At 46.6% G+C, this 26,949-nt stretch overlaps 1 protein-coding gene across 1 annotated transcript in view; it reads left to right on the plus strand.

Annotated features, from left to right (window-relative positions):
* The first annotated feature begins 20,167 nt into the window (after positions 1-20,167).
* LOC138472802 (bone morphogenetic protein 2-like) overlaps positions 20,168-26,949 on the plus strand; it is a 58,833-nt gene continuing 52,051 nt past the window's right edge. The window contains exon 1 of the mRNA XM_069611155.1: positions 20,168-20,586. Coding sequence (XP_069467256.1) covers positions 20,292-20,586 — 295 coding nt within the window. The 5' untranslated portion in view covers positions 20,168-20,291. The remainder of the gene's footprint in view (positions 20,587-26,949) is intronic.

Consider the following 26,949-nt stretch of genomic DNA (forward strand, 5'->3'; position numbering starts at 1 on the left):
TGTACACTTATGTTTGCCTCAGAGGTCTGTGTTCCTTGATTCATTCCCCTGTAATCTATGTGAGTTAAAGCTTTCAGTAAGCATGCATCCACTAAACCCTGTTTTTCCGATTGGCCCGTTACCTGTCCAAGCATGTAACCCTCTACTTTAGATGCCGTTTGACAGACCTGTCATTGCTTCTCTTAAAGAGTTCAAGTGCATATGTGTTATCTCATGTCCTTTATCAAGTAAATTCTGTAAAGAAGTTATTACCGGAAAGGTCGTGTTTCCTTCATCTTTTTTTGTTTTGAGAACTTATATCAGCATGTAAATCAAAGTGCTTATTCCCCCTTTCCTCAAGCAGGTCATCTCCTTCACAATCAGATTTATCGTTGTTATAATGTTTAGGTGGAAATACTCAGCCCTCATTTGTTCCTATGTTGTTAAATATTGGAGAAATACTTGAAGGCCTCACTGGTCTCTCATAGTGGTGTTTGTCATGACCTATACGTGGATCAGGGGAGTGTGCGTCTTGAAGATTATGTAAGCAAATTCTTTCTACTTCCGATGGTAGAAAGACTGCCAGTGATTGAGGATGTAGGGATATACGACATTGTTTTTCCCACTCATATAACAGTGACAGTGCCATAAAGGAAACATCAGAAATTTAATTGGGTATGCCCTTATTATTCGTAGGTGCTTGGTCCATCTCAGCGTCATGCATTATTTTGGAATTTGCTAGATTCACCTCATGCGTATCTTTACTAACATTAATTTCCCCACTTTGATCATTCTGTATAAAGTGTGACAATTCATTCATTGCATCATTGGGCTCAATCGCTAATGATTGCATACTATAGGGAACAGTATTTACATCCATTGCACGTTCGTTATATAATCAGACTTGTAGTGCTAGTGGAGTTATATCAGCACTAGAGTTGTGCAATTGGATTGGAGCAGTTGCATTTAAACCGGTCTGTGTTTTACTATCCAATAGACTTTTTCCACTACGTAGGCTGCCCACCATGATTGAGCCCTACACACAAGAGAATATATCATGTGACTCAAATACGCTGTGTTTAACCTGAGTTTTATATACCATTAAATTGATCACCAAGTAATACTTAGACCCAAAGGCACGAAAACATATAATCAAACACATGCCAGAAAACTTGATATGACCATAATCAGGCACCAGAGAGAAAAACAACCTAAGTTCAGATACAGCCAAAATATTTTAAAAAATTAAAAAAATAAGTCTCCTCCCCTACTCATGCCAAAGGTAGGACCCTAGACTGGGTTGCTGATTGGAATTGCATCATTAGCATTACCAACATAATGCCACAATCCTGGACTGACCACTACTTAATTGTATTCAATGCCTCACTTGACCTTATCCGACCCAAACCTATACTTATGGCCCCGCCACTTCCCACCAGAAGTAAAAAAGATATCACAGTAGAACAACTCTTACCCCACCTCCCCCCACTCTCAACAATCTAGATAACATTACAGACCCCACATTGCTTGTGAAAGCCTACAACAGCACGATGATTAAGGCACTTGACTTGATTGCCCCTACCAAAATACGCAAAAGCAAACAACTTTGTCACCTAAACAACTGGTTCACACCACACTTGAAAGACCTCAGAATTCAAAAAAGAAAGTTGCAGTCAATTTGGCAACACTCACCCACTGAGGAGAACAAAATTAAATTAGCCACTCTCGCCAAACAGTATAAAAAGGAAATCATAAGCACTAAAAGAAACACCTTTAATGATAGAATATCTAAGGCTAAATCAGATACCAAGGAGCTATTCTCCATCCTCCATGAAATGGAATCACCCATACCCCCGACTGATAACATTCCTAAACATAAGCTTTGGTGCACTAATATACAAAATGCCCTGGTGGGTAAAATTAGCTTGCTCCAAACCAAAATTGCCAATAAAAAAGCTTCCCTGCTCCTGCCAACGAAGCCTACACCTCAGCCACAGCTTCCTCCAAAGCAGCCTAACACCCCTCACCCATTTAGCTTCAGACAAATAGCTATAATAGTATGATTTTTTCTGTCTCTATCTCTAAAGCCATCCAACTGCAAAGGAGATAATTGCCCTGCCCAAATTATAAAAGATTCAGCTAGAGACCTAGTCTCCTTCATCTCTAAACTCATCAATGCATCCTTTAAATCTAACCTAGTGCCCAATAATCTAAAACAATCTTGGGTGCTTCCCTTGCTAAAAAAACAAACACTTGACCCCGCAATACCGACAAATTACAGACCCATCACCACCGTCCCATTTCTGCTTAAAATTATTGACAGGGTAGCTTACCTGCAAATTCAGGACTACTTAGAAACTAACAATTTACTAGGCTCACGTCAATCTGGCTTCCGTCCCCTTCATGGTACTGAAACAGCCCTGATTGACCTTAAGACCCAAATTGACGAGTTGAAGGACAATGGCAAATCAGCTATGCTACTCCTCCTTGACCTATCGGCGGCCTTCGACTTGGTAGATCACGCAGTCTTATGCAATCACCTCAGTTCCGCCGCTCATTTTTCAAGTGATGCCATAACCTGGGTACAATCCTTCCTTGCTAACCGGACAATGAGAGTCTTTTCCCCCATAGCAGCCGCTGATCCCACACAAGTTTCATGCGGTGTCCCTCAAGGATCATGTGTATCTCCGACGATGTATAACATCTTTACTAAGCCTTTGTTTGACAAGTTGGACAGACTGGGTGTCATCTACACTAATTATGCCGATGACACTCAGATCCTTATCCCCCTTTCGAGCAACTTCTTGGAAGACACGGCCTTAGTAAATAAGATATATCTCCTCATTCAGGCATGGATGGCATCTCACGGCCTCTGCCTGAATGATGACAAAACTGAGTTACTGATCCTCGGCTCAGAGTTGGCCATCAAAAAACTTGACCCAAACTATGCCTCATTCAACATCGACAGTAATGTCATCAAAGTGATGCCTGCAGTCAAAACCCTTGGGGTCTATCTCGACTCAGCACTCACATTCAAGAAACAAACTAACTCACTAGCATCCTCCACTGCATATACCTGTAAATTGATCCGAGCATGTAGACCATTTCTAACTGAGATTAGCTGCAATACACTAGCTAATGCACTCATCATATCCAAGTTGGATTACTGCAATGCTCTATATGCAGGATCTAACAAGTATATCCTTGATAAACTCCAAACTCTCCAAAATAACGCTATTAGAGTAGCTTTAAATATTCCTAATAGAGCTCATATCTCCACCTCTAGGAAAAATATACACTGGCTAAAAATCAAAGACAGAATTGCCCTCAAAACCCTCTCCCTTACCTCTAAATGTCTTAACAACATAGCTCCCCCCTACCTGGTAAACAGAGTCAACAAGAGAATCTCAAACCGTCCCACTAGATCAACTAATGCCTATACTTTAGCGGTGCCCAGATACAAAAAGAGCACAGCTGGCGGCTCCAGTTTTCCAGTCATAGCTGCGCAAACTTGGAACAGACTCCCACTGGACCTCAGAATGGACCAACCCTACCCTAGCTTCAGGCGGAAAGTCCTCACCTGGTTACGTTCCAATGACACTTAGCTCGACCTCTCCCATTGCCACCTGCTCTAGGGACCCTTTGATGATTGTAACTAGATTAATTGGTTTCTGGTCAACTAGCCTTAACTGTATTTCCGCATTTGCTTGTACATGCACCTTTGTTATTAATTTTAACTGTATAACTGTATTTTTCTGTAACCAAGTTCTCAAGTATTCTTGTACTGTCTGCGCCCAGCTACCCTTTGGGTTTGGTTTCGCGCTATACCAAAAAAACAAACAAACAAACAAACAAAATAATAGTAAAAAATGTGTAAGTCTATCCAAACAACAAACCTCCTGCCAAACCGCCGAACAGCCAAACAGCCCACCACACTTGCGTACACTTCTGGTGCACGTGCGATGCACGTGCCCAGGTGAGTAGTAGTAACGAGAACAATCCGATTGTGCTTAGGGCGGGGCATTCGGCGGGGGTCAGGGGCAGGACTAGAAGAAAAAAACAAAAAAGGCAACAATCAGAAAAGAGGTGAGGATAGATGTTTTTGAAACATGCGTGGTACGCCACGCAGAGAAATCTTCAGGGAAAGCACAGAGGTGCCTACGTAACAAAAGTCAACTCAAGTCTAAAGTCAGTGTCTCTGAATGCTCTCAGAGCAATAAGGTCTGACAATGTGACCAGTGCTGCGTGGTTCGGCTCCACTCAAGCCTCCTCCCGCCGATGGCAAACTCTCCATAGGATGGGAGCACAGCGACACAGCCAAACAGCCCAGCACACTTGCGTACACTTCCGGTACTTACTCTATTAAAGAATGTTTTCATCCAAACATTGTATTGGAGTGTTGCTGTTAATACAGGAACCTAATCATACATAAACATAGGCAATGGCTGCAGCATCCACCATAGAAGAACAATATTTATAATTTTATAATTTTGGATAGTAAAATAATGAATGCTACCTTCTCTGAGTTTTGAGTAATGTTAAACATGGATTAACTAGCTAACAATTCAAGACTTACTACACACTTGTACTAGTACAAACAATACATATGAAGACCCACAATGCATACAAATCAGATGCACATACAGGGAAACTAAAGTAAGGAAGAATGTTAAACATGGATTAACTAGCTAACAATTCAAGACTTACTACACACTTGTACTAGTACAAACAATACATTTGAAGACCCACAATGCATACAAATCAGATCCACATACAGGGAAACTAAAGTAAGGAAGAAAGAAACCGCATCATCACGAAATGTTAATAACATTAAAGTTTATCTTCATGTATACAAATGAATTGTGTGTTTGAGGCATGCTTATTGCCCCATGAGCTGAGACCAAACCCTAAGGAAAGTACTTTAACATGACATGGTTAACATCTAGATATATAGCACCTTTTGAATTTTAATATTATGACTGTCAGTGAACAAAGACAAGTGGACCAGATACGTGATGTCATGAATGACATTTGTGATGTCATCTTTGATGTTCTGGGTTTTAGTCTTAGCAATGCATGGTGGTGGCGTGAGTTATGGTTGCTTAACTTACCAGAACTGGTGAATTTCTGAGGTTTTTCGGTTTTACTTGTAACCATAACTTCCCTTTAACAACATTTTTTCAGTGAATATATATATATCTATATATCTATCTATATATATATATATATCATTTGCGCTATTTGATCGTGTTGGTAACACTAGCATTTCCCTAGATTTTAGCTGGAATTGGTGCACTGAAAAAAGATTTTGAAGATCAACTTGGCAATTTTGAGATATTAATGATTTAAAATATATCTATATATGATTGTGCAATAATAACGTTTTTCACTGGGGAAAAAAAATACATGCCAACAATATGCTCAGCAACCACGCCACTCTTATGCACAGCAGCTTTAACCACACAAATCCAACACACTCACCCCCACTGCGTACACATTGCAAACATACACTCAAGCAAGGAAATTCATAATTCAAACAACAATATGCATCCAACATTATCATGCCCACACAACCACATACAAACACAACATATGCACCCACCCCACTGCGTACACATTCCAACATAGACCCAAGCAAAGAATACATGATTCCTGAAACAATATGCAACCAACATTATCATGACCACACACAGCATACTCACTCAACCCCACTGCGTACACATTACAGACATAAACGCACACAACATATGCACTCACCCCCACAGCGTTCACTTTACAAACATACATTCAAGCACGGAAATGCACAATTGAAGCAACAATATGCAGCCAACAATATTATGACCACACACAATACATGCCTTTGCCCCCACTGTGTTCAAATACAATTTACACTCATGCAAAGAAATGATTCTAGCAACAATAGGCAGACATTATCTGCACTTACCCCCACAGTTTACACATTACACATAGATCCCCAGGTTTAAGCTTCAGAAGGCAGGGGGCAGCAGTTTCCCGGTTTTAGCAGCAGAAATGTTGAAAACACTACCTCTAGCCCTTAGAGCAGAACAATCTTACTCCAATTTCAGGAAAAATGTGGCTTATCATGCAGGTGACACAATAACCTGTATGTCTTACTTCACTACTCATCTCTGTACTATTTGTGATGCACTTGATGGAATTCCTGTATTGTCTCAATTGTATGCAAATGTGTAACATATGGACCTGTAAGAAATGCGCCCAGATACCTAAGGGTTCGATGCACTATACAAATTAATGAATAAATTACAACCATAGACTCAAGCAAAGAAATACACAATTCAAGAAACAATATGAAGCAAACATGATCATGCCCACTCACTACATACTCACTCATCCCACTGCATACACATTACAAACATACACTCAAGCAAGAAAATACTTAATTTAAACAACAATACGCTGCCAACAATATCAAGCCCATACAACCACACACGACACACACAGCATACATACCCTCCATCGACTCACCCCAACTACCTACACTCTACAAACATACACTCAAGCAAGGCAATACATAATTCAAGCAGCAATATACAGCCAAAATTATCATGCCCACATAAAACACACACACACACAGCATACACACTCACCTCTACTGCCCCAAACCCCTCTGTGTACACTCTACAAACATACACTCAAGCAAGGAAATACATAATTCAAGCACCAATATGCAGCCGACCTTATCATGCCAACACAACCACATCCAGTACACACATAATATACTCACACTGCATACCTACTGCATACACATTGCAACATATTTTCAAGCAAAGTAATACATGATTCCAGCAACAATATGCAGCCAACATTATCTGCACTCACACCCCCCCCTGCAGTCACATTACAAACATATACTCAAGTAAGGAAAAACATAATTCAAGCAACAATATGCAGCCAATATTATAACCACACACAGCATACACACTCACCCCCCTAGCGTAAACATTACATACACTAAAGCAGGGAAATGCATAATTCAAGCAGCAATATACAGCCAACATAACATTTAGACATATGGCATGTGCTCTCTCATGCACCTATGACACATGCATGTAAGACACATGCACCTATGATGCATGCTCCTACCATGCACACTCTTACCACTCACAGAGCTATGATCCACACTGTTATGCATTCCTACAACACACTCCTATTATACATGTTCATATGACACACACACGCTCCTACTACATACACACCTACTACACATAACATTTGTACATGCAACATGTGCTCTTATAACACATACTCCAACCACACACACTCTTATGATGCACACTCACGATGCACTCTTATAACACACATTCTTAACATAGGTGCTCCTACTACGCATATACGCCTCTCATGCATATTAGAAATGCACATTAGAGTTAAGGTTGAATTTAATGTGAGCTTTCATACAAATAGGAGGCATACAATGTTTAAGCAGACTAGAGGAACATTTTACATTAAAACCCTACACGTACATGTGTAAAATTACCATTTTGTATATGTACACAAATAACTCTGACTCTTAGTATACACCTCTTAGAACACATGCTCCTACAACACATGATTATATCACACACACTCCTGTGAGATGTGCTCTTAGCACACATGCTCCTATGACATGTCCTTTTACGACACACGCTCCTTCAACAAACACACACACACAAAACACAAGCTCCTTCAACACATGCACCTACAACACACACGATACACAATCTTACAACACAAGCACTTACAAAACCTATACTTCTGCCACACGCTGTTTTGCAACAGGCTCATATGCCACACACAAACACTTATATTACATGTTCTTACCACACACGCTAGTATTACAGCAATCACTCAAAATCAATAATCATGTAATGGTAAAAAAAGTTACAATTATTTGAAAACATTTTTTTAAAAGAGTTATGGTTCAACCAACAAAAACATAAAGTCTACAAACATCAGAAATAATAAAAACTAAAGTTAAGGTAACACCATAATGAACTTTATTAATAAATATAAAATAAAATTATATTAATATCACATATCATGGTATGTGAGCAAAGTATGTCACTGCACCTCTACACAATTGCGGGTACAAGCACCCTCTGCGGAGCTGTTGAAGAAGAGGGTATGTCCCCAGCCACAAGTACAGTGGTTCTTAATATTTTATAAGATCTCTCTTTTCCAGTGCAGGACTTGAAGTTCATTGGACCTTGTTTAAAACCAACGTAGGAATAGTGTTTCCTGGTGAAAACAGAATCTGCAAACTAAGACTTTTGCTGTCTAGGGGTCTTCATTTGCATTATTTAAAAACAAAGGAAAATCTTGCTGGCCTGAGGAATGTGCCCGTTTCCATGTACATAGTTCCCTGGGCCAGGGGTCTCGTGGACTTCGCTGATCAGACACTACTTTCTTGGTACACTGCAACAACTCTAGAAAAAAGAATTATTCTGAAAATTAAGAGGTAAAAATTATTTTTACTGAAAATAACTAAGGTAATGATGAAGAAAGTAGAAAATCCCCACTTTAATATGTAATTTAAAAAAATCATAACATAAATAAAAGCAAAAAAGAATAGATTCCTGACTGTGATCCGTAGGGCTCATAGCAGCCAAGAAGGGCAGAGGGAGGTTGAAATGGTGCTTGAGTGGGGATTGTCCCCATTTGTAAAGCTTCAAAGCAGAAAAAGGTAAGTGCAAATAATTTGTCATTTGTACCACTTCATTTGCATTTCATTTTCGGTCCAGGATCCCCAGGATATTATAACATAGGACCACATTCATTGCGGGTGTCCCAGGACTCAAACGTGCTACAGCTTGAGTTTGGTATTTGCTGGGAGTGGTCAGGATATACAGTGGTGGTGACAGCTGTAAACTTCCATTCCTTTCACTTCCTCAGCTACAGGTCTTGGATTCCAGTGTACAGGGGTGGGGTTGGGCACTGCTGGTGATAAGGCGAGCCAAGGCTTAGTGGCATCCACGGGACACCTCAAGATCACCCCACCGGAGAGCGCTCCTGGCAGTTCTTCATACGTGCTGGAATTTCCACCCCTGGGTGAGTGATTTTAGCTAGTTGTGTACCAGAGGAATTGGGGATTTGCAGTAACAATGTCCCACATAAGCAGAGAATCTCGGGCCCATCAAAGACTCCCCAATGCAAAAATGGAAGAGCCAGCCATGGGGCAAAGTATACTGTCTTTTATCATCCATCACAGACAGGAATCATACAAGAAAACAAATCTCCAGCAATCTCAGCTTCTGAACCTTTTTCACACGTTTTTATTCTTGAGTGATGTCACAAAAAACCCTACGGGGTGCCCTTGTTGGTCAGCTTAAACTAACTACCTATATGGGTTAGTTCTACAGGCTGTCGACATCAGATTTTCGCCTGAGACTCCCCTCCCCCCATCCCCCATTTGTTGCAAATTACACTGTTGCAGTGTCGCAGGAAGACCATTGGTCCGTGCAATATTCTACACCTCCTCAGTTTAGGATTGGCTAGACTGGGTCCTCCCAGGCCTGGGACCCTTTCTGGTCACAGAGCTCGGTGTACCTTTTCAAGGCGATGGGAAGGGACATGGAGGGCTGTGTGTTCCCCATTGTTGCTACTGGTCTGATCAGCTAGCCTGGGAGAGTGACTGCGGGTTGCAGTTTTGGTGGGCAACACTTGTATCATTTCACTCTGTCTCTCTGGGAACAGCTTTTCTTCCCACCACGAGTAAATGAGCATGGTCTTGTCCTGCTGGGTCATGTGCGAGTGGACTGCAAAAGTAGGTGCTTCTGTCTGCAATTATGAGGGTTTTATTCTGAATTCTTGCAGGTGGCTTGCTGCCTTGGGAACCAGGAATTTCCACCTGCCCTTGTCCTCGGCTGTGAACACCAGCACTGCACCTTGTGCTGCGGGGATCATCTCTCTCCTCACACGTATTTGAGGCCTGGCATTTTCTACCTAATTCACTACAGTCACTCTATAGGTTCCATATATGTTTTCATGGCTTCTTGTAGTTAGTTGCAATAAAACATATGCAAGATTGGTCCATGTTTATTCTGCAACTTGGTTTGTCGCTTTGGTGAAGGAAAGTAAGAAAGAAAGGGAAGGTTCTTAGCATTATGTAAATGTATCCATCCTCTACCTACAGGAGTTATAAGCATGTTGTTCATGCCAGTCTGGTGTCTGTCTGTGTACCTTCATGCATGGATGCATATTTGCTTCATGCCTTATGCAGCTATGTTGTGATGTCACTAATACCTGGCTTTATTGTTAGTCGATCTGATCCATTGATGAGACCTCTGTCTCCCCGAAACCATCAACTGGATATGGTTTGAATGGTTGTCTGAGAGAATATCTCTTGTCATATCTTTGATACATTTGTGTAGCAAGTGACTGGCCAAACAGCGAGTTACATCTTTCATACATCATCCTGTGAGGCGACATTTGTATAGCAGTCATTAGGGCCATTCCAGGGACCCTCTCTTCCCTAGCTTGATAACGGGCTCACCAAATTGCAAATACATAAGGGGAACCGTTTATGCTTCCTTGATATTACTATCTTCGGAGTGCAACCAATTGTATTGTATTTGGTTATTTATATAGCGCTCTTTCCCCATTTGTATGGACTGAATGTGCTTAAATTCTTGATATCTGCACTGGATCTCCGGGCTGTTGACTACTTGGGAAGGCCTCCTGAACAGGCTGGTCCTTCCCAACCTTTCCAGAGGGATCTGGACAGATCTATGCAGGAGCTTTGATCTCATTTTGGTAAGACATGTGGGGAGATCCCAGGGAAAGGGATTTTTTGTTCATCTGCTGTGAGGCGCTTGTCTCGCCAAAAGAAGGGCAGGCTCATCTTGTTCAGAGAGATGACTGTGATGAGGAAGAAAGGACTTGGAGTCATGAAGATTGCTGGCAGGAAACTCAGCTTTAATGTTTGGTCTAAGAGTAGGAGGTGTGGGGCTGTTATTGCCAGTAGACTTGTGAGATATCCGCACACGCCCTGGGGGGTGTGAGCTACTTTTGTGAATGCTGCTCTCTGTCGACCTCGCTATACCTCCCAAGAGAAGAGGGGACCTGGGGGGAATGCGAAGCGTTCCCCCCCAGGGATGTTTTTGGCGCTGCACACGGCCAGTGAGTGGCCATGGGGGGCAGAGCGCCTCCTCAGGGTATTTAAGGGTCCAGGGAAGGTTCGGGAGGCAGGCGACGGTTGGACTTGGTGATTGTATCAGTCCTGCTCCCGAGCCTTCCCTGAGATAGCTGGGCCTAGTGTGTGTGCGAGTGTAGAGCAGGTGAGGTAGGGTTTGTGTGAGATAGATTGGGTGGTTAGGAGCTTAGTTAAAATAAAGATATTTTTGTGAATTTTATAGTGAGGGGTGCCGTAGATAAGACACCCCTCTTTTCTTACCCGAGTGTGCTGGCGGCTAAGATTAACAGTTGTTGCTTTCTGCAGCAGGGCGGACATCACAGCTCTGTTTCGTGAGAGTAGGGAATTATTTGTTATTACGGTGGTCATCTGTTGACTGGGGAGTGGGGGTCTGTTGTTTAGGAGGGGGTGGATCTGTACGGCTGGTTTCTCTGGGCCCCTCGTGTACGGCTGGTTTCAATACCCGGCAGTGTATCTGTCGGATAGGCGTTTGCACGCAGTAGAATTTAACCGTTGTGAGGGGGCACTGCAGTTCCCTTAAAAGGACAGCGTTATTTTTCCTGTGCCAGTGAGGTGCGGCATAAGAGCTGCTAGGGGGTAGTGTTTTCTGTTGCCTTTTTCGGCCCCAAATTGCTCGTGGGCTTTTAGTTTGGTGTTTTTTCCTTTCTGGACAGGTCTGGTTTTAGGGGAGGGGGTGTAACGCTCACCTGATTCCCGCAGAGGCGCCGGTCTTGACTGGGTGAATGCCGTATCTTCAAAGGTGATGTGTAACACACGGTTGGCTCTTTGGGCTGGACCTCTGTGCACTGTATGTCTGACTCGAAGAGTAAGATGTCTGCAGATAGAAAATATGGGATTAATGAACTGGGGTTATTGGGTGCCTCTCTCCTCTTCCCTTTCTCTTCTCCTGTAGAACCCCAAAGGTTAACACCCTCACCTTAGGTAAGTGAACGCCGAGCTCTCCATCTGCCTCGGGGCAGGGTGCCGTAACCAGTTTCTTCACTGGATAAGGGTGCAGGCCTCCTGACCTCAGAGGACTGCTGTCCGTCGTTAACTGCACGAACGGTAAGTTCTGGGCACTTCAAATGTCTTAAAAGTCTTTTGTAATGATATCTCTTGTTTTGCAGGGTTCCGGCAATGGCGGATGGCGGGCTGATGAGAGTTGAGGATCGAACCCGCGTGAGGAATAGAAGCGCCTGGAAGCACGTAAGTAAGCGCTTATAGCCTGCTTCACGATGCACACTAACTGTCCCTTTTATCTTGCAGGTACAAGTTCGGAGCTTTAGAGAAGCTGAAGGGTGCTGGAATACCCACTGGATTCGGCGTGGGAAGGAGTAATGGCACGTGAGTAATAAAGTTGCCCAATGTCTTTAAACGCACCTTCTTTTGTCTTTCAGATGCGGGATGCAGCGCCGAAGGCCTCTGGAGCGTGCGAAGAGCTGGTAAGCTTTTGTCTTTTAGATGCCGGAATGCAGTGCGAAGACCTCCGGAGCATGCGAAGAGTAGGTAAGCCTTTGTCTTTCAGATGCCGGAATGCAGCGCGAGGCGTTGGTGACAGCCGATGGACCAGATAAGAGATGCGCTGCCACTGAAGACCGTAGTGCTAACCTGTTCTTTCTTTGTCTTTACAGGTGCTGCTGAAGACTGGATTCCAGGATGGTAAGCCTTTGTTCCCTTAGGCCCAGGATCAGAAGCAGAAGACACGATGAGCGTTCTGCTGCAGAGAATGCAGAATAACGCAAAGCAAGATTCATCCATCGGGTGTGGTTTAAATAGCCTCCTGTAGTGCTTAGGTGTCTCGTTCCACAGCCACGCCTAGGTAAGAAAAGAGTTCCTGCTTTCCAGAAGAGTTCCAGTGTTCTGAACCTAGGGAGTGGCTCCTACCCCCACCCAACAGGAAAAGTAGTCCCAAACAGAAGAGGATCAGGGGTTCAACTGGCAGGTAAGTAAGCAGCATGGTCTGCTGCAGGTAAATCCACCCAAGCATTATGAGCCCGGCGCTTCCAGCGCTGGGACTGGGCATCTTTATGAGCCTGGTGCCACTGGCGCCAGGACAGGGTCCAAAAGGTCCCAATTGGGACTGGCTGGCACTCGGAACCGGGGTTATGGGTCTGCTTCCAAGGGAGTCGGGCAAGTCCTGATCTTTTGGAAGCAGAGATCATGACAGGAGGTTTCTTAGGGCAGGGGTTTGTATTAAAAGGGCGGTTCTTACAAAAAAAATATATATATATATAATTTTTCTTTTCTCCTAGAATAATAATTTTCTATATTCCCTGTCTTGGGGGTAGAGAGTTTGATTAACACTTTAAGGTGTTATTAAATTTTATAGCCTAATTTTCTTTTCTGATTTTCCCAACCTAAGGGGTATTGGTCCTCGGGTAGGTTTTGGCTCGGGAGCTTAGATTAGCTAGCTTAACTTTCAGGGGGCATATTTTTAGTGCACAACCAGATTATTGGTGCACAATGGTGGGCCAGGGAGCTAGCAAGAAGGGTTTGGTTGATGCTAGGGCTCTGAGGGAGGCCCTGGAAATCATTAGCAGGGCATCTAAGGCCCAATTGGAAGGGGCGGTAGGGGAAGTAACGGGAGAAGGGGAGGTAGGTGGGGGCAGGCCGCAGCGAAGAGCTGCGGCTGATGGGGCTCTCGCGGCAGTGGTGGCTTGCACCCCCGCGGCGGGGAGAGGGGAGGTTTGGGTATCCAGGGGCAGGAAGATGAGGAGGGAGATGGATATGAGGGCATCCGGGGGAGAAATGATTTTGGGTGGGGAGCCAGTGAGGGAGGGAGTGAATGATAGCCCTAGGGAAGCTAGGAGTGCTCAAAAAGAGGTGGGTCAAGACAACCACGGTGGGGGCGGTGATGGGGCGCAGAAGGGGGTGACGGGGAAGAGGGGGTAAATACCTGCAGAAGAGTGCAGGTGGGAGAAGGAGGGAGAGGTATTTAAGGGGTGATGAAGATGGATTGGAGGATTATGTGGGGCAGTGGGAGGTAGAAGGTTATAGGGCTGTAAGGGAAAGGGGGAGGAGAGAAGAAGTTTGAGGTGGGATCGGGAAAGGCAGGTGCAGGGTGGTCAGGGGGCAAGAGGTCAGGGGAACTATTGGCTGGGTGAGTCTGCTGATATGTTTTGTCCCCACAGTAGGAGCCCTCTAAGAAAAAAAGATGAGGAGCATCGGTGTGGACGCCAGACCGCAGTCAGGCTGTGTGGAAAGAGGTGAGCGGGAAAGGGAATGGTCATCTGCATGGCAGAGGGGGGACGCGAGAAGGGGGACGGGAAATGAAGGGTCTGGACTGCAAGGGGTAAGGAAAGAAGTTGGTGTACAGGCCATTGGAGCCTTGGGGGATGGGAAGAGCATTTGCTCAGTGGAGGTTCAAACGGACAAGGTGGTGGAGACATTGGTGCTCGAGGTGCAATTCGAAAAAGAAAAGGAGGTGGAAGTGAAAGGCAAGGAGAAAAAACTGCCATACATGGGTATAACAAAACCGTTGGGGGAGCACTTGATGGCAGCGACCAGGGAGAAGATTCAGGCGGGGGAATTTGTAGATGTTTCAAGTTTCTCCATAGGGAAGTGAGAGCAAAGGAAGGGTTAAAGAAGAAGAGAGGGAACTGGCTTCGCGCCCAAGCGTCCCGGTGACTATTGAGAATTGGACGTCAGCATTTATCATTTATGCCAGTGTATATTGGGAAAAATGTGTCCATATATTTGGCCCTGCTTAAATATATGGACGTAATTAGGAAGGCTTTCACGAGTTTTGGGGGTTTTGCCTGGGTACGCTATGATGAGGAATTCAGAGCAAGAATGGCGGAGGACAGACAGGCGGTTTGGGGGGAGATAGACATTGATCTTTGGCTGCAATGGATGGCTCCAATGAGGCCTGCCCTGACATGGCACACAGCAAGTGGGCTGCCTGTGCCTTACCGGCCCTTTTTTGGTCGCCCCGCCCATGAGGGGGTGGTGGGAGGAGGCAGAGGACAGTCCTCAGCAGCGTGCTGGTCATTTAATAAGGACGGCTGCACAAGGAACTTATGTAGGTTCAGGCACGTGTAGCAAGTGTGGACGAAAACACCCTCTCACTCAGTGTTTCCAACAGGGAGACAGGGGGAGGGGGAGAGGTTCCGGTCGAGGGGTTGTGGGGAAAAGCTTTTACTCCAATTAAAGTGGGGGTACTGCAGAAATGGTTGCAATTTTATCCGGACAGGGAAGGGGCTAAAATTTTGAGTGAGGGGTTTTGTCAGGGTTTCAGACTGGGGTACCAGGGCCCAAGGGTGCGTCGGTGGGCGGAAAATTTGAAGTCAGCCAAAGAAAATGTTGAGGTGGTAAGACAAAAATTGAGTAAGGCAATAGTGGCGGGAAGGATAGTAGGGTCATTTGATGACCTGCCAGGTGACTTAGTTATATCCCCACTGGGGGTGGTGCCCAAGAAAGCTCCGGGGGAGTTCAGATTGATACACCATTTGTCATGGCCGGAGGGCATGTCGGTCAATGATTTCATTGCCACGGAAGAATGTGGGGTTGTATATGCAAGTGTGGACCAGGCGGTGGAGTTGGTGAGGAAAGAAGGGCGAGGGGCCTTCATGGCCAAGTGTGACATTAAGGCGGCTTTCAGGTTGTTGCCGGTGCACCCGGAGGATTTTTGGTTGTTAGGTTTGCAATTTGAGGAACACATATACATAGACAAAGCCTTGCCAATGGGGTGCGCAATTTCCTGCGCGTTGTTTGAACGGTTCAGTTCTTTCTTACAGTGGGTTTTCTCATTTAGCTCGGGTTGGGAGAGTGTGCTGCATTATCTGGATGATTTTCTGTTCATTAGCGGGGCAGAAAGAGAGAGGGAGTGCAAGGAAATGCTAAAGTTGTTTCAGGAGCTGATGGAAGAGTTGGGGGTGCCTTTAGCGGAAGACAAAACTGAAGGGCCGGCAGTGGTGTTGACATGGCCATGATCTCACGCTTGCCGCACAACAAGGTGAGCAAATTGGTAGGACTGCTGGAGAAAGCGGGAGGGGCCAAGAAGATGATGCTGGTTGAAATGCAGAGATTGGTGGGGCATCTGAATTTTGCATGCAAGGTTGTGGCCCCAGGGCGGACTTTTTGTAGGAACATGGCGAGGAGCAAAGTGCCCACACCATTGGATAAGAGTATTGGGTGCAGTGAGGGAGGATTGTAGAATTTGGCTGCGTTTTTTGGAGAGCTTCAACGGAGTGTCTATGTGGTTGCAGGGAGACCCAGTGACATGGGAGGTACAGATATTTTCTGATGCAGCAGGAGCTCGAGGTTTCAGAGTGTTTTGGGGTGGAAAGTGGTGTGCGGAGAGGTGGCCATCTCTGGATGAAAGAGGGAAGGAGTATAGCATTTCTTGAATTTTTCCCTTTGCTGGTGGCATTTGAGTTGTGGGGGAAGGATTTGCAAAATAAGAAAGTGAATTTCAATGTTGACAACGAATGCGTGGTCCATGTAGTGAACAGGCAGTCAGCTAGGGATCAGAGGGTGGCAAGACTGATGAGAGAATTTGTTCTGCGCTGCATGGAATGGAATGTGGTGTTTAAGGCAACACATGTGCCGGGGAAGGATAATGGCATCGCTGATGCATTATCTCGTTTTCAATGGCAGAGATTCCGTGGATTGGCTCCAGATGCAGATCAGGAGGGGCAGCAGATTCCGGAGGAGCTGTGGAAGATAGGAAGCTGAGAGCGCTTGCTTTGGTGGAGGGTTCATTGGCCTCAGCATCTAAGGAGTCATGCAGGAGGGCCTGGGAGGATTTTATAGGGAGGGAGCTTGTAGTTGTAAGGGTAGGTGGGATGCGGAAGAGCAGAGGAGGGATGATGTCATGAATTTCCTCCTGAGGTGCATGGACAGGGGCTGGTCTAGGGCAACTATAGCGGGGAAGTTAGCCGGGATTGCTTTCTATGGGAAATGGTTTTGGGGTTTTCAGCCGAGTGGTGGGGAAATGGCGAGCAGGATGTTGGAAGGATGGGCAAGGGAGAGTAAGAGAGATAAGGATAAGAGGAGAACGGTATCGGCAGAATTGCTACAGAGGTTGATTAAGGGGTTGGGGCGAGTTTGCTGGTCGGTATGGGAAGGGGAGCTGTTTGCGACTTGTTTTACTTGGTTATTCTTTGGGGCTTTTCTGTTTCTGAGTTGGTGGGGGAAAAGGTGGGTTAGGGGGACTGCAATGGGAAGATGTTCAAATTACAGAATCAGGTTTGGACATAAAGATTAAAAGGTCTAAGACGGACCGAAAGGGAAAGGGCTCTTGGGTTTTGCTGGGTCGGGGGAACAAGGATTTATGCCCAGTTCAGACAGGCAGGGTGTGGAAGGAGCGTTGTGGGGGTAAAACAGGCTTAGTTTTTCAGCATGAGGATGGGACGCCGGTTTCAGTGGCCCAAGTTCTGGGGGTATTGCGAAAGGCTCTGGTAGCGGTAGGAGAAAAGGCAGAGGATTTTGAGACACATTCCTTTAGGATGGGCACAGCATCTGAGGGTAATAGGCTGGGTTTTTCAGAGAATAAGGTGAAAAGTTTGGGGCGTTGGAGGTCTGGGAGATACAAGGGGTACGTCAGGGATTTTGGAAAAGGGGAATTTTGAAGGAAGGTGGCAGAGGACCTTTTTTGACAATAGCACTTTGGTAGAATGTTTTCATTTGTGAGTGATTTTGTAATTTCTTTTTCAGATGCTGTGCGAAAGGAGGTGGAGTTGGCGCAAGTGTGGATTGTCGGCCATTCAATTGTTAAGTGGGCTGGGAAAGAAGTAGAGAAAAGGGTTCTTGGTAGGCAACTAGGGTGTAGCTATAAGGATGTGGTGGTAAAATGGCATGGGTTAGGGGGTCTGCGATGGGATCAGTTGCTTCCTATGTTGGCTGGGTTGCGGGAACGCTATGGGGCTCCAGAGGCGTTGATTATTCATGCTGGGGAGAATGACCTGGTAAGGGATATGGGGGTGGCTCTTCTGAGGAAAATGAAAAGGGATTTAGTCTGGGTTTGTGAAATGTGGCCTCAAGCAGCTGTAGTGTGGTCTAAGTTGTTGCCGCGGAGAGTTTGGAGGGGAGCGAGAAGTGAGGGAGCGATAGAGCGGGCAGGAAGGGGATAAACAGAGAGATGGTTACGTTTTGTGCCTCGGTGGCGGTACAGGTTATGGACCATAAGGAAACAGTCTTTGAGGGATTCATGAACTTTAGAGAGGATGGTGTACACGTGTCGCTTTATGGGAATAATCATTATCTGGCGGACTTGGGCTCTTGGCTGGGAGATTGGTTAAGGAGTTGGAGGTAAAGAAAACTGGTGGGGGGGGCAGAAAGAACACCTCGGTGGAGGGTTTTTCTGGTGCTGGGGGCATGGCCCCTTTAGATGTGGGGGGAGGGAAGCACAATGGGGGAATGGCACGGGAAAGGATGGGGTGGTGCTGTTTGCACAAGCGGGCCAGCCCGGGGGAACAGGTATTGAGCCTGGAGGGGCATGGCCCCCGGGGAGAAAGCGGGACGCCTGGAAAAGGGGTAAGGAGACGGTAGGGTCCAAGGGATAGTTAGGGAGGAAGTGGCTTTATTTAATTGTTGGGGGGAAAATGAAAATGTTTAATTATTTAATTGGTTGTTTAAAATATTTCTTTAGTCTGCAAGGCCGTGGAGCCAGGTAAGCGTTTAATTGTAAGCTTTGGCCTGTCACATTAAAGTGACCTTTATCACTTTTAAATGAGTCTGGGTTTTTGTGCAGTAAGCCAAAATGAGGCACGTGGTGCATGAGCTTGTGTCACTTTCATCCCTGAGGCTCCTGTCGGGCTACACACCCAGGGAGTGTGGGGAGCAGGAGAGTCTACGGGCGGCCTGTGCATCGAACTCGTGCCCAGTATGAACCGTTCCTAGTTCAGCAGGTGCTCCTGCTGCTCAGATCTCATTATTTCCTGATTAGGGGCGGGGGGGGGGGGCAGGTGGGAGGCTCAGGCCCTGATGAGACTGTCCACCGAACACACCTGCCCCTCCCAAATACCTGGGATAATCTCATCCCTGCAGCTCCTTATTCTGTGTGTGCGCTGCGGCACTGGGAGCTGTACAGCTTTATCTAATCCCATAATTCGCATCTGTGGTTTCGGATCTGCTCCGCCTTTTATCCTCTCAGGTAAACCTTTCTCCCGAAAGCAGGGCTCTGGTTGTCAGGCTGGGAGGTGGTCCAGTCAAATGTTGGGAGAAGGGATAGGAGTACGGCGCTACGCCATGTGTCAGACAAAGCCAGCTCAGTCCGTGACGTGTTGTTGTATGCCAAAAAAGCGAAGTTAGAAGACGTTACACTCGCATAGATTGAGTAATGCTGTAGTTGGAGATAGAACTCGCGCAGGTGCGACTAAAGGTGCAGCACCTATCATGCTCCCCCCAGTGCTGAACATTCTACCAATGCATGCAGTGCCTCACACAATTGGGCACGCCGTCTCGAGAAGGGATTCCTTGCTCGCGGCTGTTTAGTCTCCGGATCACAAAAGACAGAGGTTTCGTGATCTGGGGGCACATAATAGAATGACGCCGGCCAGGGGGAGGAGGAGCAGGGCGTCCCCGCGTCGGCGGAGCCTCGGGCCTGGCGCACGTCCCGGGGAAAGGCCTGCGATCTGGGCCTGACAAACATGAGCCTCCCCGCTAACAATGCCGCGGGATAAGGCAATCAGCGCGCGCTATTTGCTCAGCCTTATCGAGTGTCCGCTGCCCTCCTGTGCCATGTCGATGCCGTCAGCCCCCCAGAATGAGTGATGAGATTCCCGAGCCTGGCACGGGTTTATAAGGGGTGGCACTTGTGGGGCACGTTCAGTGCTGTGCAGGTGAAGCTGCCGATTGGAACCTCTTCCCAAACAGAAGTCGCTCCTTCCTCTGGTGTTCTCGTTGCTAGCACTTGGCCTAGATTTCCAACCCTGGCCTTGCTGCAGAAACTTGACGTTGGTTCGATTTAATAGATGTAGTCAATTTCTGGGGCTTACACACGTCCCTGGCCTTTGACTGTGAGGTTATGTGGAGGCAGAACTCCTGGTGTTGATGTTTTCCATCACACCATCCCAGGAACCCCACCACGTCTTAACCAGCCATTGCATCTGTAAGACCAGCAGGGTAGGGCCGTGGCCAGGTGGGATCCATTGGAAAGGCACTACCTGCAGAGGGTTCTCCGCCCTGACCGCCGCCGCCCCCTAGTCGGGCAGTCATCATGGAGACTTGGCTGCTCTTCATGGGCCTTGTAGTGTGCGTGTTGCGGCTGGTGGCCCTACAGGAGCCCGGGAAGGCGGCCTTCAAGAGCCCTCCAGGATCAGATGTGATTACTGAGGCCATCCAGCTGCTGCACGACGTGTTCGCCATTGGAGAGGTGCCCCCCAACACGCTGCCCCACAGGAAGCCCCCCCAATTCATGGTGGATCTATTCAATGCTGTGGCGGACCTCGATGGAATAACCAGGGGCTATGGACTCCAACAAGGCAATGTGGTGCGAAGCTTCGAAGATAAAGGTAAGGGCAGCGGCTTGAAGGTGATCAGGAACGGGGCGAGGGGTATGCATGTATGAAAGGGGTTGGGGGTAAGGATCACACAAACTCTGTGAGGCAAGGAGCATGAGGGCCTGTAGGGAATGGGTGTCAATAGAAGTAAGGAACAGAATGTGTGGGGGGAAAAGTAGACATCTGAGAATAGAAAGAAGGGTCGAGGTCATGAGAAGGTAAGGAACAAAGTGGTAAGGGTGAAGGTAAAAACAGGTGGGTGGTGAAGTAGGAGAGGAACAACAAGGTGAGGATAAAGTCGAAGAAGTGGAAAATAAGGCCAATAACATTATAGAGCAGGAGAGTGAATAAAAAGAACAGAGGCTGATGAGCTAGGTAAGGGAAAAGAGAGTGAGAATAAAGGTAATCTGCTTGAAGTTGAAGGCTACAATGTTAAGGGGCTTAAGAATGAGTATAATGGAACAGGAGGCTGATGAGCTAGGTAAGGGAAAAGAGGGGGAGAATAAAGGTAATATGCTTGAAGATGAAGTGTACAATGTTAAGGAGCTTGAGAATGAGTATAATGGAACAAGAGGCTGATGAGCTAGGTAAGGGAAAAGAGAGTGAGAATAAAGGTAATCTGCTTGAAGTTGAAGCCTACAATATTAAGGAGCTGGAGAATGTGGATAAAGGTAAGTAACCGGAGTGAAGACCAGACCAAGATAAATGATTGGGAGTGGGATGAGGGTTACGGCCAGGAACACAAGGGGATCTCGTCCCACATAGCATGGCACTTCAGGGCTAGGTTTCTGGGGCCCCTCTGCCCTACTGAAGGGCACCTCAAGTGTAACAGCGTGTCGTGTCCTTTTAACCCACTTTTGAGCACGCCATGACTTGTGTACCCTGAGCCTCTTTGGACACTTTGCAAGGAAATACAGGGTCTTTGTGCCCGGAATAGCCCTGCCCGCCCCTGAAGGTCACCTTGGGTAGGAACATGCAGTGTACCCTACCACACCCGCCCCAAGTGCCCTGATAATCTCTTCTGCCTCAGAAGGGCCTATCTTGGGGTCTTTGCTCCCCGAAACCCTATACCGACATTGATGGGCCAGCTGGGGTCTAAGTGACCTGTTTCTCTCTGGCCCCCTGAAGTAACTCTCAGGTCTGGAAGTTCTGGGCTCCTCTGCCCACTGATAAGTACGTCTGACTCTAGAACCTTCCTACCGACATTGCACAGGTTCATAGAGTGTATAGTATAGACGTGTCTGCCCTCTCGGAAGGTAGAAATGGCCATAGCATTTCTGCCCCCCACTGCAGGGGCTATATTGGGTTGCAATGCCCTGGGCCTCTCTCCTCCTCCTTAGGAATGCCATGGTGTTTATTAAAACCCTCTGTCAGTGGCACCACAGTGCCTAGTATTCCACTTCAGCGGGGCTGCCCCAGGAACCCGGACACTGTTCCTTTCCCCAGGTTCACATACTTATGTGCAAATAACTGCGCCCGTTTTTATCCCTCGTGAACCCCTCAAATCGAGGAGGCCCCTTTCATGTTTACTGACTCTTCAGAAGGGTGCTGCGTGTTACTCCTCTGCCTGCCGGCGGGTGCAGTTACACGGTGTGCCGCTGAGACACGCAGACTGCACACAGCGTTGTCCTTGGGAGCTGGTAAGCAGAGGCCCGGGGCACGCGGAAGAGGCGTTTCCTCATACGCGCTGCAGGCGCGCGCTAGAACCCCGGCGATCTTGAAATAATCCTATGTCCCCCGGGATAGCAGACAGGGTCGAACTGGGGCATAGCATTGTGTCGGCCACCAATGAACAAGTGGCCCACCGTTGCAAATGGCAAATTCATTCCTTTTTTGACAGGCTGTTTGAAAATTGCACAAGTGGGAGTTTTTTGATAAAATATTATGCAAATTGTGCAATTTCAAGAATATTTATTCAGCAACAAAGGTCAAAACTACTAGCCACCTAGGGAAGTCACTCATCAAACAGGCCCACATTGGCCCAAAAAGTGGCCCACTTTGACAAAAAAAAGACTGCCCTTTTGCCCTATTGCCCTATGGGCCAGTAGGCCAGTCCGAGCCTGATAGCAGGCACATATTGTGGGATGAAAAGAGAAACTAGCCAGACCGCATGCGTGCATCCCAGGACCGCGTGCCTTAAAAGATGCCATTTTACTCTGCAATGCACCTGCTTTACTTTGCAGGGTCGGGGACAGCTGCGGTTAAATTGCACTCTTCAATGAAAGAGTGTTTCCGGGTCGAGTATTGACGTATGACTTTGGGCCGGTTCTGGCTTCTCGATGAATTGTTATTAAACTTCCGCCAAAACGATGCGTCCACCCAAGTTTCACACAGGGAGGTTCTGGGCAGATTTATGGAAAAGGAAAGGTTGAAGGAGGGAAGGGCGTGGGGGGATAGGTATTACAACATTGTACTTCATACTCAAACAGGGTCCATTTTGCTTGATGGGAGGACGAAGAAATTCTAAGAGGAGGAAACTCAGTTGGGCTAGAAGTTAGTTGTTACCCCAGCCTGAATTGTGACATATTCTTAGCGTTTTTTTTTAACTCCCAACCCATCCTTTAAAAATTTAAAATAAAATGTATGGATATTTTGTTAGATGGGTCCACTGACCCAATTTTTAATTTCGGTCTCACCATTTCAGGCCTAACCAAACGTATTTAGCTTTAGAACTCAGCACCCAAATAGGTTCCTTTCACTTGGAACCAGCGCTGCAGGTAAAGTGTAAGGGCTGAGTATGAGGCATTCCCAGGTGTCAAGTAAGGAAAGTGCATGCAGCTGTGGTCAGCAACCTGCGGCTATCCAGATGTTTTGGCCTACAACTCCTATCCGCCGCCAGTGTAGTCACTGGTGAGGGATCATGGAAGTCGTAACCTCGGCGGACAGAAGAACGATGTCCCATTCTGAAAAGAAGCACCCATTTTCCTACTAGTTCTGAAGACCCATGTCGTGGTGCGTCGGCCCAAATTGGCAGATCTCGGCACAGAACCTTTTTAAAGGGCGAGATAATATCCTGCCTTGTGTGTGGTTCTCGCCTCAGGTGTTAGAGTATATGTAAGACATGGCCAGAGTCAATGCCCAGAGATAACTGTGGCCAGGAGAGCTGTGCTCACTTTCTGGCAGTGGTAGTCAAACATTTTCATACTGAGCCACACCCCTCCCCAGCCCCCTCCTCTTGAGTAAAAATATTGTTTCTGGGCCCCTCAACCTTGAGGCATCGGGCCCTAGGATGCCTGAAGGATGTCCAGAGGGGCACCAGGCTTTTTAGAATATAAACAGATTGTCTACTGCTTATATTAAAAGTAATAATCTTACTCTCGGGAGGATAACAGCGGGAACGTGCTCGCCTTAGAAGCAAGACAACACAGAGCAACACAGGTTCAATCCTTTGGTCGGCGCTTAGAAATCTCTGGGTATTAAGAACGATAAAAATAACCTATCATATCAATAATTTTTTATATTAAAAACAGTCATCGTAATCCCTTTTTAAAGAGTCTGCCCCCCCCCCCGGACATACTATGGCCCCCCTCAGGGGGCAGCCCCCCAGTTTGAAGATCTCTGCACTACAGCTTTGTGCCATGTCTCGTCCCAGTTGCCCAAGTGCATGCCCTGTAAGCACAGTCGGAGGGTGTAGAGTGCAGGGGGAAGAGCTGTGCCCCGTGTGCATACCCACAGGACTTGAGCGGCCATGCTCTGCTCAGGACCTCATAGATGACTTCACAAATGACCGCATCAGGAACATCCCTGCCAGGCGTTCTTATAGAGAACTTCAATATGCCGATGGCATGGGTCGGGTCCAAGCATTGTGGGCAGTACCGAGAATGCATTAACAAGAGACACCGTATGGGTACTGTGCACATGAAGTACCAGTATCCACAGGGCCCTGACATAGTGGTGCCATTGTTGATGTAATTTGAGAAGTCCTGTGAGATGCTATAAGTGATGGCATTGATGATGTCATTATGAGGTCACCTGTGTGGTCAGGAGCAGGGCATGGCGGTGGGAGTTCTGGCTGCTTAGCAAGCCATAACTTGGGACTTTCAGTTGCTTTTAGGTTTTGAAGCCTTGTGCCCTTTCATCTGATTTTTGTCTGTGACTTTGTAAGTTTTCTTATTAACGTAGCAAAATATATCATCTTAGTAGACAACCAAAACATCTCTCAACCAAAGCTTTTTCAGTGGCTACTTGTATATTCAAATTCGTAGCCCACCATGTTAGGTTTTGGCTTATATCTGGCATTAAGCACCACCTATCAGACACAACTATTGGACTGGGCTACAGTTAGGAGTTAGCTCATGTGATGTGGGTCACACAGCTTGTGGGTGTTGTTTAGTTATTTCCCCACCTAATGACTGCCCTTGGTCGTGCTAATCCATAGGGGGCCATTGCCACCGACTACTTGTCTCGTTCTACACCAGGGATCTCTTTGAGCTACCTCTACCAAGCAGTAACATCAAAACCTTGGCCTGTCAGTGCTATTTCTAAGCAGTCTGCTGCAAGTAAATGGCTCAATTGCATGCTTAAATGCGCTACTGGTGTAATAAAAATGTCTCTATCATGTGCACCTTCTTGATTTATATCCGGTCCTTGCACTGAAGACCTGTTAAAAACAAGCATAGGAAAAGTCAGAGGTGTTGCCTTGTGTATTGGTTTTAGATAGGCATTTCCCAGGCACTGCTGTCATTTGGCCAGGTGATCACACTGTTTTCCGGTGTTGCCATCTTATTGCCAGGTACTACCATTACCTACACAAAAGCCAACACTCTGAAATGCCAATGCCAAATGCCAATGTGCATTTGTTTAGACTGTTAGCTCGAATTTCCTAATCTGTGACACTGAGTCTCCTGTCTTGTTTTGCTTATCCTCATTGGTTCACCAGCCTCTTGTTCCTCAGTGAGTCCTCGCCCAAGGCCACACTGGAGAAGTGCATTCTGCTCCCTGGGATTCTCTGAAACTTACAGGACAGGGGGCGCCCAAAGGTACCCTACAGTATTTTCCCGATCAGGTACCACCCACTCACCAGCCTGTGCTGCTTACCGGCTGGTGGCAGTATTTGTGTGCATTTTCTAATGGTTGCAATTGCCTGCAGACATTTACTTTTTAAGGTTGTTCCCTGCACATCTCCTTAAAATGGCGATGGTCTTTTGGTCATCAAGGGTGACTCCACAGCTATTTGGTTTCGCTGTACATATAGAAGCACGTGTTTGGCATATATGATCAGGGCTTTCTTCAGTGTCCAAGTTGGCAGCACAGAGTCGCCATAACTGGGTCTGGCCCGCTGCATGAATGGAATGACTGAGAATTAAGCCTGAATCCCCATCCTTCATGTGTGCCAGAGAAGAATACCTGATAGGATTCAATGTGGTGCCCACCACTGATTGGGTGACTGACAAGGGTTTGAAAGGTGCAATGAATCCAATTGGACGATGAATGTGTATTCTGTGCCCAACCGTGGTATGGGGTAGGGGTGTATCTTTGCCACTTCTCATTTGAAGCATCCAAAAAGAAGACTTGCCAGAGGAAGCCAAGGGAGGTCTATGATGGTGTATGTCCTGACCTCTGCAGCAGGAGGCAAAGTGCTTCTGGTTTCTGAGGCACCCAGACTTCTTTAGTGACCAGGGGGAACCGAAGCAGCACTTCCTTCCTCTGAGCAGGCGTGACCAGCTGGGTTACTCACCTTACGGATTCCTTGTTCCCAGATAAATTACCTGTCTGGAGCAGAGGGTACTCTACAATTGCTCACTGACACAGATATCAATCACTTCCTGGGACTAAGAGGAACCCCAGATTTACCGTCCTTGACCCGCTGAGAATTTGCCGCATCATATGGCAACTTGGACTGCCTCCTTGGCTACTAAGCTAGCTGCACCATACAATAGCATCAGGCTAAGCTCTCTGCGGTCCAATGACGTCGTCCAAGGCCCTTGGTGCGCGCGGCTTGCGCGAGAGCAGTCGCCTGCATACTCTGCACCTTCTTCATTGGATTGTGACTTGTGCTGACTCTGGAAACTCCTCCAGCTCCTTCATAACTGTGAGGCCATCCCGTTGTCGCTGCCCCGTTCGTTAACATTGAGCGCAAGTTACTTTTTTTAATTGCCACTTGTGTTGAGTTCAGAAAATGTGAATGTTGTTCTTTCCCGTAACCACAGAGCTCTCTTTCTAGGGGTAACACGAAGGCTTGTTTTTGCACTCAAGAACTCAATCCTGGAATATTTGAATGACTTCTACGAAAGTCCCTGCCTTAAACTCTGTACCAGAAAAGCTACTTATCTTCAATATACTGGATTTTCGCCTTTGCATCCTTTTATATACATGTAATGGTATCCAGTCAATATATTTAAAACATTAGAGGGTGGTACATTTCCGAGTGGACCA

The sequence above is a fragment of the Ambystoma mexicanum genome, chromosome 8, assembly GCF_040938575.1.
Source record: "Ambystoma mexicanum isolate Mex_15411 chromosome 8, UKY_AmexF1_1, whole genome shotgun sequence".
Lineage (NCBI taxonomy): Eukaryota > Metazoa > Chordata > Amphibia > Caudata > Ambystomatidae > Ambystoma > Ambystoma mexicanum.